The 14,109-nt window shown below is 40.9% G+C and overlaps 1 protein-coding gene and 1 long non-coding RNA gene across 3 annotated transcripts in view; one reads left to right on the forward strand and one right to left on the reverse strand.

Annotated features, from left to right (window-relative positions):
- The window catches only part of LOC307209740, a 33,961-nt gene extending 22,940 nt beyond the window's left edge, over positions 1–11,021 (forward strand). The window contains exon 3 of the long non-coding RNA XR_013835738.1: positions 9,998–11,021. This is a non-coding gene — a long non-coding RNA (uncharacterized lncRNA). The remainder of the gene's footprint in view (positions 1–9,997) is intronic.
- Positions 1–14,109, reverse strand: part of IL17RD (interleukin 17 receptor D) — a 53,233-nt gene that overhangs the window by 15,836 nt on the left and 23,288 nt on the right. For both annotated transcript variants that reach the window (XM_079965020.1, XM_079965019.1), the window contains exon 2: positions 929–986. In XM_079965020.1, coding sequence (XP_079821146.1) covers positions 929–986 — 58 coding nt within the window. The remainder of the gene's footprint in view (positions 1–928; positions 987–14,109) is intronic.

A 14,109-nucleotide genomic window follows, 5' to 3' on the forward strand; every position in this document is an offset into this window, starting at 1 on the left:
AGCAAGAATTAACATTGTAAATTATTCACTTTTATGGGGTTAAACGTGGGTGGATCATAGCCTGGCTCTCTAGTCTCTGTTATTTCCTCATGGTGATGAAGGCTGTAGTCGTTATGAAATACCCTGTATGGAGCAACTACAATAGTGAGAGTATGCAAGAATGGCTTCCTTGGACTTCCTTTCTTCCAAAACCCAACCAAAGAGCCAGTAAAAACCAGTATCATCTGCCTTATTTGCATAAGCATGCCATAGCATGTAAGTAGCTTAAAGCCCTTTAATTCTCTTCTCTGTGAACAAGTGTGTTGCTGCAGTTAGAGCACCATCCCTAGTGAGATCCAGCAGGCTTCTTTCCATTCTAGATGACAATTCTTATTCAAACAGGCATCCCTCAGTTACCAGAGCTCTCTGAATTTTACTGTTTTGTTTATTTGTTCTGGTGAGGTTGCTTTTTATCGTTTTAATCGTCTTTGTTGTTACAAACTGTGTTTGTACACTGCTTTGAATGCTTTGTTTTGCAGAAAGGTGGATTATAAATGACATGAAATAAATGGCTGGGGAGGCAATATGTGTGGGTAGACACACATATTATGCATACACCCTTTTTTGTGTTGTTACCTGTAACAGGCCTACATTAGGTGCATTAACCTCTGGCCCTCCAAATGTTTCAGGAATATAACTCCAATAATGAGATCACTGACAAAGCTGGCTAAGGCTGATGCTCGACAACGTCTGAGAGATTAGCCACTCTGCTCTAAATAATTAGATTAACTAAATAAAATGTGCTAATTCAACAATTCTCTATTATCACTGTTGATTTTTTTTTTTAAGAAATAGATTACTCCAATACATGGTGTTAAAAACTAATTTAATACATTAACAAATGAAATGAGTAAACGTGTTTCTAGAGGAAACAGGAAGGAGAACTTACTGTCATACTTAAAGGTGATATTAAGTAACCCGGGATTCTTTCCAATTGGCGATAAAGCCTACAGAGAAACAAGAGAAAAGTTTGTTGTACACTAATTACTTTGAATTTGAAGATAACTTGGACTCAGCTCACACATGAATTCATTTGGCTCTTCCATCTCTGATGACTTTAGCTGAACGTTAATTGCCTCCATTGGAAAGCATTGTGCTTCAAGTGATCTTTTGTTAGGAGTACCTGTCCAGATCAGAAGTCAGGAAGAAACCAAGTAAAAGTATGAAATCCATACAACTGTGATAGCTATTTAATGCATTTAGGTTGCACACATAGAATCAAGAACATGTGAAAAATTAGCTCTACACACACACACACACACACACACACACACACACACACACTTATTCTTCAGGTAAATAAACTAATGCTTGCATAGAACAAGCTTAACTGAGATTAAAGTAATGTTGTGATAGCATAACTTGGGAATGAGGCACATTAGCACTTGAAGATTCTTCAGTAAAGAAAACTGCATTTTCAGACATCTGAATTTGCAGCCTACACAGAATATCTACCCTTGTTCCAACACTTTGTACATCTTGTACTACCACTAAAAATTAATACTCAAGAATGAATAATGAAAATAATAGCTATATTATCTAACTACAGTTGACTATTTCCTTTCTTTCACAAAGCTTTTGCAAAACCTGCCTGGGCAGCTTCTTTAAACCACCCCTCAGCACTATTCTTGGCCTCTATAATTGTGGTAGGAAAACCAAGCACGGTTTTCTATTCTCTCAGTACAATCAATGGATTAAATTCATTCCCTACCTCCTACAGAGTTGCAACACAAGTGAATTTAGGTTAGGAACTCCAGGCTAAAAGTTTGTTTTTCACTTTAAGAGGCTTTTCATCCTGTGGGAATGTATTGGAGAACTGTTCTGAGTGATCCTGCATTTCAGCTTCCAGCCATTCCACGTTAAAATTTAAATCAGCTGCTGATCAGACATTCACTGTTTATAAAGCACTAATACCTGACCAATTATGACTATTTACTGGGTTGGGATTTTACTGTTCAAGCATTGCTTTAAGATGCCAGATACTCTTACCAGCTCAGAGGAAAACTGTTATCCATTTTAACAGGATGCCAATTTTAAAAGCATTCCATATTTTCTAAAGCAATGTGGTGCGAGTAATGGTTAGAGCGTCAGACTAGGACCTGAGAGACCCCACTCAAGTCCCAACTCAGCTATCAAGCTCACTGGATGACCTTGGGCCAGTCACTGCCTCTCAGCCTAACCTACCTAACAGGGTTGTTGTGGGGGGCTAAATGAAAAGGAGGAGAACCATATACACCACCTCCAGCTCCTCTGAGAAAAAGGTGGGATATAAAGGCAATAAATAAAATAAAATGAATAAAACATGGAAAATCAAACTTCTGGCAGTATTAGGTTAAGAATGAATACTAATTGTGCTCACAAAACATGTAGAGGAATCCCAATGAGATACAATTATTATTTATTACTCAGCAGTCCTCTGTAAGTTCCTCCTAAGGGATGTATGCTAATATGTGTATGGTTACAAAGCAGAGAAGGAGAAACTTTTCTAGTCTGAGAGCCACATCCACTCAAATGTACAGTGGTACCTCAGGTTAAGAACTTAATTCGTTCTGGAGGTCCGTTCTTAACCTGAAACTGTTCTTAACCTGAGGTAACACTTTAGCTAATGGGGCCTCCTGCTGCTGCTGCGCCGCTGGAGCACGATTTCTGTTCTCATCCTGAAGCAAAGTTCTTAACCTGAGGCACTATTTAGCAGAGAAAGGAAATTCCGACTAAACATCAGGAGGAACTTTCTGTCAGTGAGAGCTGTTTGGCAATCTTTACAAAACTTTAGTTTATGGTTGCCATCAATTTTGATTTTAATTAAGTTTTATAATGTTTTTATAATGTTGCATTGTTTTAGTGTTGTTAGCCGCTCTGAGCCCGGCTTCGGCTGGGGAGGGCGGGATATACCGTAAATAAAATTTATTTATTATTATTATTATTATTATTATTATTATTAAACAGCGGAACAGACTCCCTTGGGAGGTTATGGACTCTCCTTCATTGGAAGTAGTGTTACTATTACAGTTTGAAGTTTAATTTGTCTGCCCCCAAATCATGAACGAAGTACAAGACATTAGCAACAACAGAACAGTACTGTTGTTAACTAGGACCACTTTTTGTGGGAAACCAAGTTACTGAACTTATCCTTCCTTCCCAGCAGATGGTTGATGCTGCTGCAGTTGGTGTTCCTGATGCAGTGTTCTATAATTTGCTTACAGTAAAGAAGAAATATACAGTGGTACCTCGGGTTAAGTACTTAATTCGTTCTGGAGGACCGTTCTTAACCTGAAACTGTTCTTAACCTGAAGCACCACTTTAGCTAATGGGGCCTCCTCCTGCTGCTGCCGCGCTGCCAGAACACGATTTCTGTTCTCATCCTGAAGCAAAGTTCTTACCCTTAGGCACTATTTCTGGGTTAGCAGAGTCTGTAACCTGAAGCATCTGTAACCCGAGGTACCACTGTAATCTTCCGGAGCCATATGTCAGTGGTGGACAGAGCAAGGGGTGGAACTCTTACTGACTACATTCCAGCAGCCAAACAGGAGTCAGCAAGCAAGAGGAATGCATAGTCACGCTATCTCTTGCTCAGGCTCCATTCAGTCCTCTTCTTATTAAGCAGGAGCAACAAGCTATGCAAGGCACAGTGTGGGTTTCAGCAGCCATGTGAAACATATTGGTCTTGCTTTGGGGACAACTGTGTCTCTACTGTCTTAGCAACAGAAGCACAAGTTTTACAGTGGAACCTTGGTTCTCGAACAAACGCTTTGGTACTTGAACATTTGGGCTTCTGAACGCCAAAAACCCAGAAATAAGTGTTGCATTTTTTGAACGTTTTTCGGAACCCAAATGTCTGATGTGGTTGTCGGCTACTGTTTCCAGGGTGCCTGCGCCAATCGGAAGCCGCACCTTGGTTTTTGAACGTTTTGGAAGTCAAACGGACTTCCGGAACGGAGTACAGTAATACCTCGGGTTAAATATGCTTCGAGTTGAGCGCATTCGAGTTGCGCTCCTCGGCAACCGGGAAGTAACGGAGTGTGTTACTTCCGGGTTTCGCCACTTGTGCATGCGCAGACACTCAAAATGACGTCATGCGTATGCGCAGAAGCGGCGAAAAGCGACGTGCGCAGACGCGCCGTCGCTAGTTACGTTTACCTCTAGATGCGAACGGGGCTCCGGAACGGATCCCGTTTGTATCTAGAGGTACCACTGTACATTCGAGAACCAAGGTTCCACTGTAGTATCAAGTGGCTCCAATGCAGTGTAGAATAACCAGCTATTTGCATCTTGGGCTGCTAGGGCTGTCATCCAAGTTGGATGCTTCAACAGCCAGCCGACAAGTGTGTCTTTCCAGTGCAAGGGATTAGGCCACCTGCCATATAATTTCTATACTACATGTGATGGCCCGCAGGGAAAAAAGCATTTCCACCCCTGGTCTATCCTGATGGTACAGTGGCTCTCTCGAATCTCTCTCAGTCTCGCTACCTAAAAAACCTTATACAGTCATACCTCGGGATGAATACGCTTCGGGTTAGCTGAATTCGGGTTGTGCTCCGCGGCGACCCAGAAGTAATGGAGCGCGTTACTTCCAGGTTTCGCCGTGCGCGCATGCGCAGACCATCAAAATGACGTCATGCGCAGAAGCGCTGAAATGTGACCCACGCGGACATGGGTTACGTTCGCTTTGGGATGCAAACGGGGCTCCGGAATGGATCCCGTTCGCATCCCGAGGTACCACTGTAACAAGAGACAGAACCTGGGGTGAAAAATACATACTTCACCACTCAGCTATGGCCTATCCCCCAGTCCTTCATAGGGGTTTAAGCAACTGCAAAACCATGGTGTGTCTCGATTAGACACGCTCCTGCAAATTTGCAGGAGGCCATGTTTGGTAACAGTGCTGCACTAAACAAAAGGATTCTGTATCTTCAGAAGCATGTATAAACCTGCAGTGTTGCTCACCAACTTTAAAAGTCAAAAGCAGGTGTAGGGAAGGGAAAACAATGCATCCGGCTGTAATTAGCATCTGAGTCAAATCTCTTTTAAGGAGATGTAAACTGCTACTTAAAGGATCAAAACAGATACTGTTTAGTGCTTTCAGAGTGCACCTTGTAATCTGGCTACCCTGTCTAGTTGCCTTTTCATTTGCTTATCTTATCTTTAGGTTTGAGCATATCAAGTTTAAAAGGGTTTCCTGAAACAGGAAGGAGGCAAAATTACCTCCCAGTAGTCTCTTCTGTTGTCGCTAAATTATGCCTTGTTAGAAGCAGATGAAAACCTTTTCAGTCATTTACTACTAAACAAGAACATAGGCCAGCCACAAAAAGGGTGGGGGAAATGTTTTTACTATAGTGGGTTTGTTGTTGGCCTATGGTAAACTCATCCACTTTACGTTATGAGTGCTTGCCACAGAGAACATAGGCCATAGTGGTCAGGAAGGTGAGCTATACTGCAACACTGAATGCTATTTGGTGTCAAGAGCAATGCCCATTCTCACAATCCCCTCTATACATGACAATGCAGCATTGAGTCAACATGTGCAGCTTATCAAAGATCCTCTTTGTCAGCCTCCTCAGGTTAAAGTATTCTGCATTCATAACTGCCTCAGCACATGGCTCCTGTGAGGGTCTGGCCCCGCCAGGCAGCAGTGTGAAGAAGTGATTTTGCTTCAGGAGGCACCCTGAGGAGAATTCTCGGTCTCTGAATGGTGCATCAAGGCTTCTTTAATGCGTTGGGCTGAGCAGGGTGTGGGTGTCTTAAAACCACAACAGCTATACACCAGGCCAAGCAGAGTCAGAAGAACTGACCTTTCAAAATGTGCTACCACCGGTACTTAGGTAGCACTGTGCTATCCATTTCACTTCTGTTGGTTTATGTATTGTTTTTCTGCCTTTAACTTCCTGCCCCAGGCGATTCAGAACTTTAAAATACCAAAGGATGACAAAAGAGAACATTTAAACACCAAGTGCACAAAATAGAGCAGGTAGTAATTAAAATAAATCAAAAGCCTAGCAGAAAAGCCTGTGCGTATGCACTGAAAGCACCTGGCTTTCTGCAAATAGTCCTGGGAACTGCAGTTTGCCCCACAGAGCTACAATTTTCAGAAATCTTAAACTGCAGTTCCCAGGATTGTTTGGGAGCAGTCATGTTTTTCGTTAGGTCCTAGCCCTAAAAAGCAGCTTATCAAAATTAAATGTTTTGAAAATATTTATTGGTTACAGTTATATCCCACAATCTCTACAAGAAGTTCAAGCTGGTGTCTATGGTCCTCCCCTTTCTGATTTTATGCTCACAATAACCCTGGAGGTAGGTTAGGCTGAGAGACAGTGACTGGCCCCAAATCATGAATGACTAGTAAGGGCTGAGTTTGTTTACCCCTACGTTTTCAATCTGGATATGAATGCCTCTTTATAGTACATTAATGGCTAGTGTTTTGCAATATACTGAGAACTTTATAAATGCTATACCATTTGTCCCAACTCTCTTCTAAATGACTTCAGCTACTTTAGTTAGCTATTATTCCCAAATTGTAAGTACAGAATTCTATCTCAACCCTTTTCATAACTTTGTTGAGTTGATGGAAGAAAGGTGGAAGATAAACGAAAGAAAATAAGTACATTTTCAAAAGTATTCCAACATGAAAGCATAAGTGAAGTATTGTTGTGAGTCATTCGAACAGGACCTGCTGCCAGAAGTCCTAAGAACAACAATTGCAATTTATTTGCAAATGAGGCCTACTTGAAATGTTGCTATTTTAGGTTTTTTGTTTTTTTTGTATTCAGGATGAAAGTGCCAGGTATATACTATTTGGCCCCAAGCCTCTGCAACACAGCCAGAGGCCTAACTAATGAATAAGGACCTTAAATTGGCCAATGGCTAAACTAATAAGTGCCTATCTGTTATGGTCATTTCCTTTATAAGCTTTGAACTTGAAAGCATACTACTTTGTTCCCCAAGCATATGAGTTTAATAAAACACCTACAGACACATGGGCTTGAAATTCAAACTACCACGCAGCTACACTATTTAATTAGCTCGCAATTAAGACTTGTTTCAGGTATATCTTACTTTAACTATAAATGTAAATGTATTGCCTCGGGACTGCACAGCCTGTCAATTAGCCACTAACATTAGTTGAACTTATGGGCAGCTTTTAATTTGTTCCGATTATTGCTGAAAAGCAAGTCTCTCTTGCCTGGGGCTTTTGCTATAAAAATCCTTTGGTCTACACACCAGAACTGAGAGGTAACACACACACAAAAAATGAATTGACCCCAAGTTTCATTGAGTGGGAAACAATCCTCTGAGTTTTAGGAGTATGCTAGCTTAACAGAAGTTGAAATACTAGCTACAAAAGCTTGCAAACAACAATGCACTTGACAGTCTATAACGCAGAATGATAAATGATAGTGTTATGTAAACAGTGTGAAGAAATTACTTGTAAAGGCTAATAAACGGATATAATCAGTAACTGGTACACAAAACAGGTCAATTTCATGAAGGCCAGTCCATGCAGATTCAAAATGCAAACGATTGAAATCAGGCAGCAGAACCTATGGTACAAATTGTACCTTACTGTGAAGCCACAAAGAGTTGTATAATTTTGCCAAATATCAAATTCAACAAGAAAAAAACCATCGAGAGTGTACCTTTCTGTAACACAGCTAAATTGACTCTGTCCATTTTTATGGGGCACAAAACAATAGGGTTTTTTGTATTAAATGAATACATTGTTGCTTTTTTAATTGTTTTGTTTTATATTGTGTACTTTTCCCTGGAAGTCTCCTTGATCTTTTTCAAACAAGTCATCTGAGAAATATTAAGAGCAATAATAATATTAACCAGGTCTTATATCTCATCAGTATATGCATGTATGGTTGTAAACTAGCCATAGTTCACTGAACCATAACTTCGTAAACATTCGGTTCCTCCATGATAATATGACAGCAACAATTGCAGATAACAATGGCTCTCAAAGTGAACCTTTCACAGCGGGATCAGGTGTTAAACAGGGTTGTGTTATTGCCCCAACTCTATTCATTATTTTCATTGCCATGAACCTACACTTTGTCGAAGGGAAACTCCCACCGGAGTAGAAATCATATATCAAACAGATGGAAAGCTCTTCAATCTGAGCAGGCTGAAAGCAAAGAGTAAGGTTACCGTAACTTCCGCCATAGAGCTTCAGTATGCTGATGACAACGTAGTGTGCACACGCTCAGAGGATGACCTCCAAACCATCCTAAATATCTTTGCAGAAGCTTACGAAAAGCTTGGCCTATCACTCAACATCCAAAAAACCAAACTGCTGCACCAACAAGTACAAATAACCCCTCTGCAGCGCCACAAATCCAACTCAATGGTGTAATGTTGGAAAATGTTGATCACTTCTCCTACCTAGGCAGTTATCTTTCCACAAGGCCCAACATTGATGCCGAAATCCAGCATCGCCTGAGCTCTGCGAGTGCGGCTTTCTCCCGACTGACGTGCAGAGTGTTTGAGGACCAGGACATTCGCATGGAAACCATAATGCTTGTTTACAAAGCGATTGTACTACCAACCTTACTATATGCTTGTGAAACATAGGCCACTTATAAACGCCATCTCCAACTCCTCGAAATATTTCATCAACGGTGTCTCCGAAAATTTTTACAAATCACTTGGGAAGTCAAGTGAACTAATATCAGTTTACTGGAAGAAGCCAAGATAATCAGTGTTGAAGCAATGATTCTTCAACATCAACTTCGTTGAACTGGTCATGTTGTGCAGATACCTGATGATCGTCTTCCAAAACAACTACTCTATTCTGAACTTAAAAATGGAAAGGGTAATGCTGGTGGTCAACAAAAGAGGTTTAAAGACTGTCTCAAGGCAAATCTAAAAAAATGTAGACAACTGGGAAACACTGGCCTGTGAGCGCTCCAGTTGGAGAATAGCCTTTACCAAAGGTGTCATGGGCTTTGAAGACATTCGAACTCAGGACGCAAGGGGGAAACGTGCTAAGAGGAAGGCACTCTTGGCAAATCCACACCGTGATCAACTCCTACCTGGAAACCAATGTCCCCACTGTGGAAGGACGTGTGGATCCAGAATTGGCCTCCACAGTCACTTATGGACTCGTTGTTAAAACAGTGTTTATGGAAGACAGTCTTACTCGGCTACGAGTGATCGCCAGAGAAGGAGGAGGAGGAGGAGGTACATTTATTACTAATGGACATGACTTGTAACCCACAATTAATTATAAGTGTCCAAGGTAAAAAATAATGGTTTTGCATTCCTTGCCAAATAAGAGCTTCTGGAATCAGAGATCTAAAGCAAAGTTCCCATTAAATTTAAGAGGTGCTGGATCAGTATTAATAATTTATCTAGGCTTGCTAACCTCTAAGCCAGTGAATCATGCACAAAACCAAGTTTCAGTCACCTGAGAAAGGGAAAGATCCTTAAGCATAAACCATTTCAGGGCCCACAACAGGAAATCCCTGACTTTGTTCACTGAACTTACTCTCTAGAGCAGCTACTGACTCAGAAACAAAGTGAAGAAACATGGGAAAGGAGTTAGGTTGGCTAGAGCCTAAGGAATTAGTCACATTCCAGCTTCTCGATTTGAATGCCAAATGAAATTATACAGCATTTTTTCAATAAAAGGTGTTGCTTATGGCTTCTCATATTCTTTCATTTCAGGAGGGAATTTATCTATAGCAGCTTAATTCAGGTCCCCTTTCTAACCAATATGTAGTGAGTCAGTGAATTACTAATAGTTCCTACCTTTATCAGGAAAAAGAACTGATTAGTTTATGTGATCAATGTTTTCCTAAGGCCCAATATCAGAAGATTTCTGTGTTATTTTGTACTTTCAGATTTGCCACAAATAGTATCCCATGTCACTAAAAGAGCCCAAAGCTGCAGTTCTACACTTCAGATGTTATACTTCCCATAATATATGTGTGTGTGTGTGTGTGTGTGATTTCTTTTTCAGATTAGGGTAACAATGAAAGAACAATAGTCCAACAACAAACAACCATCCAAAGAAAACTCAACAAGAGATTGAGGTTTATCACAATGAAGCGTATTTTGACTGTACAAGATGGACCTCAAGTTACATCAAACAGACTCTTCAAAAAGAAAAGGTGTAAACTCTAGACCCATTCCAATATTACAAATCTATCCCATGTAAAGTCACAAAAATTAAATAATGTGGAGAGACAGGCACAAAGACATGCCTCAGTTTTAACGTCCTTATTAAACACATAGATCTGTGTCTGCACTAATTATAGATTGGGTCTTGGAGGTAGGAAATCACTACCCCGCAAAGCATAGCCTGTGCACCAGACCAAGACAGCAATCACAATTTATCCTTCATATGTTGTTAATTAGCATGCATATGTTCCTAATTTCATGCTCCCACAAGGCAAACTGAAAGAAACAATTGGTTTTGAGCTTGAACACAAAGAAAGAAATAATCAATATTACTTGCAAGCGCTATTTAATAAACTGAAGGCTTTATTATTCAAACTGTCAAACTCTATGAAGATAGCTCAGGTTGCTGAAATATTTGAGAGAAATGTTTATATAAATTAATGTTAAATGCTGTATTTTGGCTAGAGTAGTGCCTAAAAAAAAGGAATGCCAGACTAACCTCCTAACACACACACACATATACTTCAACTAAGTTGTAGCCACTTTCTTCCTCTCAATGTATCGCCACCCTCACTTTACTCAAACTTCTGCCATTGTTTTAAACTATCACTTTTCCTGTTGTTGCGTCTACCCCACCCTGACTTCATGTAAAACTGGGATTGTGATGTGGCACTACAATGTGGGCTGCATGCAATGACATTCTTACATTTTTATTATATGGAAAGATATTGAAGTTTTATTTGTGATACTCTATTTCTTATTAAATCAGAAGTAATCAATCACTTAATGTTGCAACTATCAAATAAAGGACATGCATGTGCGCGAAACAGGTTTTACCCACTTCTGCAGCAGGCCTATGATAGTCGCTGTGCAATACACACATTTTCTGGTCACACAGACTTTTAAAGATTATTTTTAAATTATTAAATAAAGGCTATTATCCACACATGCACAAAGAGAAAAATGCCTGTAATTATCAATTTAGTATATATATTAACAAGGTGAGCCCTGAAATGATAGTATGGGATGCACCACTTCCAACTGCAAGTCAGGGGTGATGGTGGCTTATTTTAATGCCCCCTACAAGTAGACAGCTGGCATAGACATCAGAGGGCAGGTTCACAATCTACGACTACTTTCCAAGTGAAGAGGGGGCATTCAAAAATGACATCTCAAAATGCAAGTAATGGAAAAGAGGTGCACATTTGCACAGTATAATTAACTCAATAATTAAGCAACAAAGGATTTTGGTTTTTTTTTTGCAAATGAAAATTGTGTAATGTAGATTCTGTAAGAATGGAACACCTGGATCATGAAAAAGAATACCTCCTTTGACACTGCATTCTACTTCAGTCTTCTTCCAAATAGCTCAGGCAGTTTATTGAATCCAAAGTTTTTTTGCCCCGCTCATTAAAAGTCTCATTTTCTGCGAATGGCATGGAAACTTTGAATTCAATCCAGACTATATGGGTTTTCTGCCATTTTATCCACACAACAATCACTTCATGGATCCAATGAAGCAGACCCAAGTTCATGAAAGCTTATGCCATAATAAATGATTTTAAGTCTTAAAGGAACCACAGGGCTGATTTCCCCCCCTGTGAGGCAGAGTAGACTGAGAAGTGGTTGACACAAGGTTGCTTCATAGCTGTGTAAGGTTTTGACACCTGCTATTCAAACAGCATCTTAAAAAGCAGAGAGACCACCTTGCTGACAAAGGTCCGTATAGTTAAAGCTATGGTTTTCCCAGTAGTGATGTATGGAAGTGAGAGATGGACCATAAGGAAGGCTGATCGTCGAAGAATGGATGCTTTTGAATTATGGTGCTGGAGGAGACACTTAAGTTCCACGGACTGCAAGAAGATCAAACCTATCCATTCTGAAGGAAATCAGCCCTGAGTGCTCACTGGAAGGACAGATCATGAAGCTGAGGCACCAATACTTTGGCCACCTCATGAGAAGAGAAGACTCCCTGGAAAAGACCCTGATGTTGGGAAAGATGGAGGGCACAAGGAGAAGGGGACGACAGAGGACGAGATTGTTGGACAGTGTTCTCGAAGCTACGAACATGAGTTTGACCAAACTGCGGGAGGCAGTGGAAGACAGGAGTGCCTGGCGTGCTCTGGTCCATGGGGTCACAAAGTGTCGGACACGACATAACAACCAAACAACAACAACACTCAAACAGCACCCAGTACTACAGTACACTAACTCATGAGAGCTGAAGTCACAATTACTACTTAGTACAGCATCCTTCGCCAACCTGGTAGCCTCTGCACGCTATAGAGTTTGAAAAGAGCCACCATCAGCCCCAGGCAGCATAGGTTGGGCAAGGCTGCAATACACACAGTACATCTCACCTCTTCCTCCTACCCACAAAGCATACTGTGTCAAAAAACAGCTATTTCAGTTTCTTCTGAATTTAAGAAAAAAATAGGGATAAATATTATAGGTGTTAGGGCATTACCCTTGAACAATTTGTCCTTTTCTGCTAATACACTATTTTGTCTGTTATATCTATTAGTTTCTTCCTTTGGAATGAAAAAAAACCTTTGTTCTCATGTTAACACAGTTAATGTTTTGACTTCCTGAGAGCACAATACAACCTTCCAGGGAGTAATCTTCCTGGCGACCTGATCTAGTCACTAGATACTTCCTTTTCTTTCACAATGCCAGACGCTACACATTTGAGTCCTCCTTCCAAATTCTCTTGGAGATTACAGGGATTTCTCCCGCCTGCCCCCTCCTCTCCAATCACAAGAACTCAGAGCAATGAGCTTAATAGTTAAGGCAGGTAAATAAGGAGCATTTATATATCTATGTAAAATAATTTATATTGGCTTTCATAGAAGTCACAATGTAGTTCAATAAAACTTTCAGAATAGAATAAATGCAGCAGTCAGGATAAACTCCACACACTGGTATTAATCACCAACAAAGAAAAAGTAAACTTTTAAGCAAGTGCCAAGAACCAAGAGCAGTAGGGATTTACTTTATCTCACATATCTAATAGGGGGCTTTTAGAAGTATCTGGACAGAAAATCCTCCTGGCTGTCACAAGTTGGACTCAAGAAGAAGAGCCTCACTGGAAGATCGGAGTGAGCAGGTAGATAGATGATAAAACGTGTTAATAACCAGTGTGGTTGGCCACCTAGACCTCCAGCATTAAGAGTGGATCAAGGCATACCTCACACTATGCACCTTTTCCTTTGGGTGGTGACAACCCCATTAAAACCATCTAATTCCAAGAGACAGGAGCCACCCACCCACGGACAAGGAAACTGTCTTATCAAGACTTTGCCTCTGCTTACTGGACAGCACCCAGTCAACTATTAAGGACTTGCAGAGCCACACTTGATTTAGATGTAAGAGAGGAATAAAGTTGGGCTTCAAACCTCTTGATCGGGGTAGGCAACCTAAGTCCCGGAAGCCGGATGCGGCCCAATCGCCTTCTCAATCCAGCCAGTGGACAGTCCAGGAATCAGTGTGTTTTTACATGACTAGAATGTGCTTTTATTTAAAATGAATCTCTGGGTTATTTGTGGGGCATAGGAATTCGTTCATTCCCACCCCCCAAAAAAAATATATATAGTTCGGCCCACCACATGGTCTGAGGGATGGTGGACAGGCCCACGGCTCAAAAAGGTTGCTGACTCCTGCTCTTCATGACTGCCCCTGGCAGTTTTGTACCTATGTTGAACACCACTGGAGACAAGATAGAGCCTTGCATCATCCTACAGCATAACTGCCAGGGAGCTGAAGTATTTACTCTCTAGACCTGGCCCTGAAGGTAAGAGCAGAACCACTGCAAAACACTGTGTCCAACTTTAAACTCATTCCATTGCGAGACTAAAGGCAGGTGGCACGTCAGCAGCAGCCCCAAACATTTTCTTTGTCCCAACACCAAATGTATGTCATCAAAGCCCAACCCCCATGAGCAAGGGGTATTTC

This window comes from Podarcis cretensis, assembly GCF_951804945.1.
Source record: "Podarcis cretensis genome assembly, chromosome: 2".
NCBI lineage: Eukaryota > Metazoa > Chordata > Lepidosauria > Squamata > Lacertidae > Podarcis > Podarcis cretensis.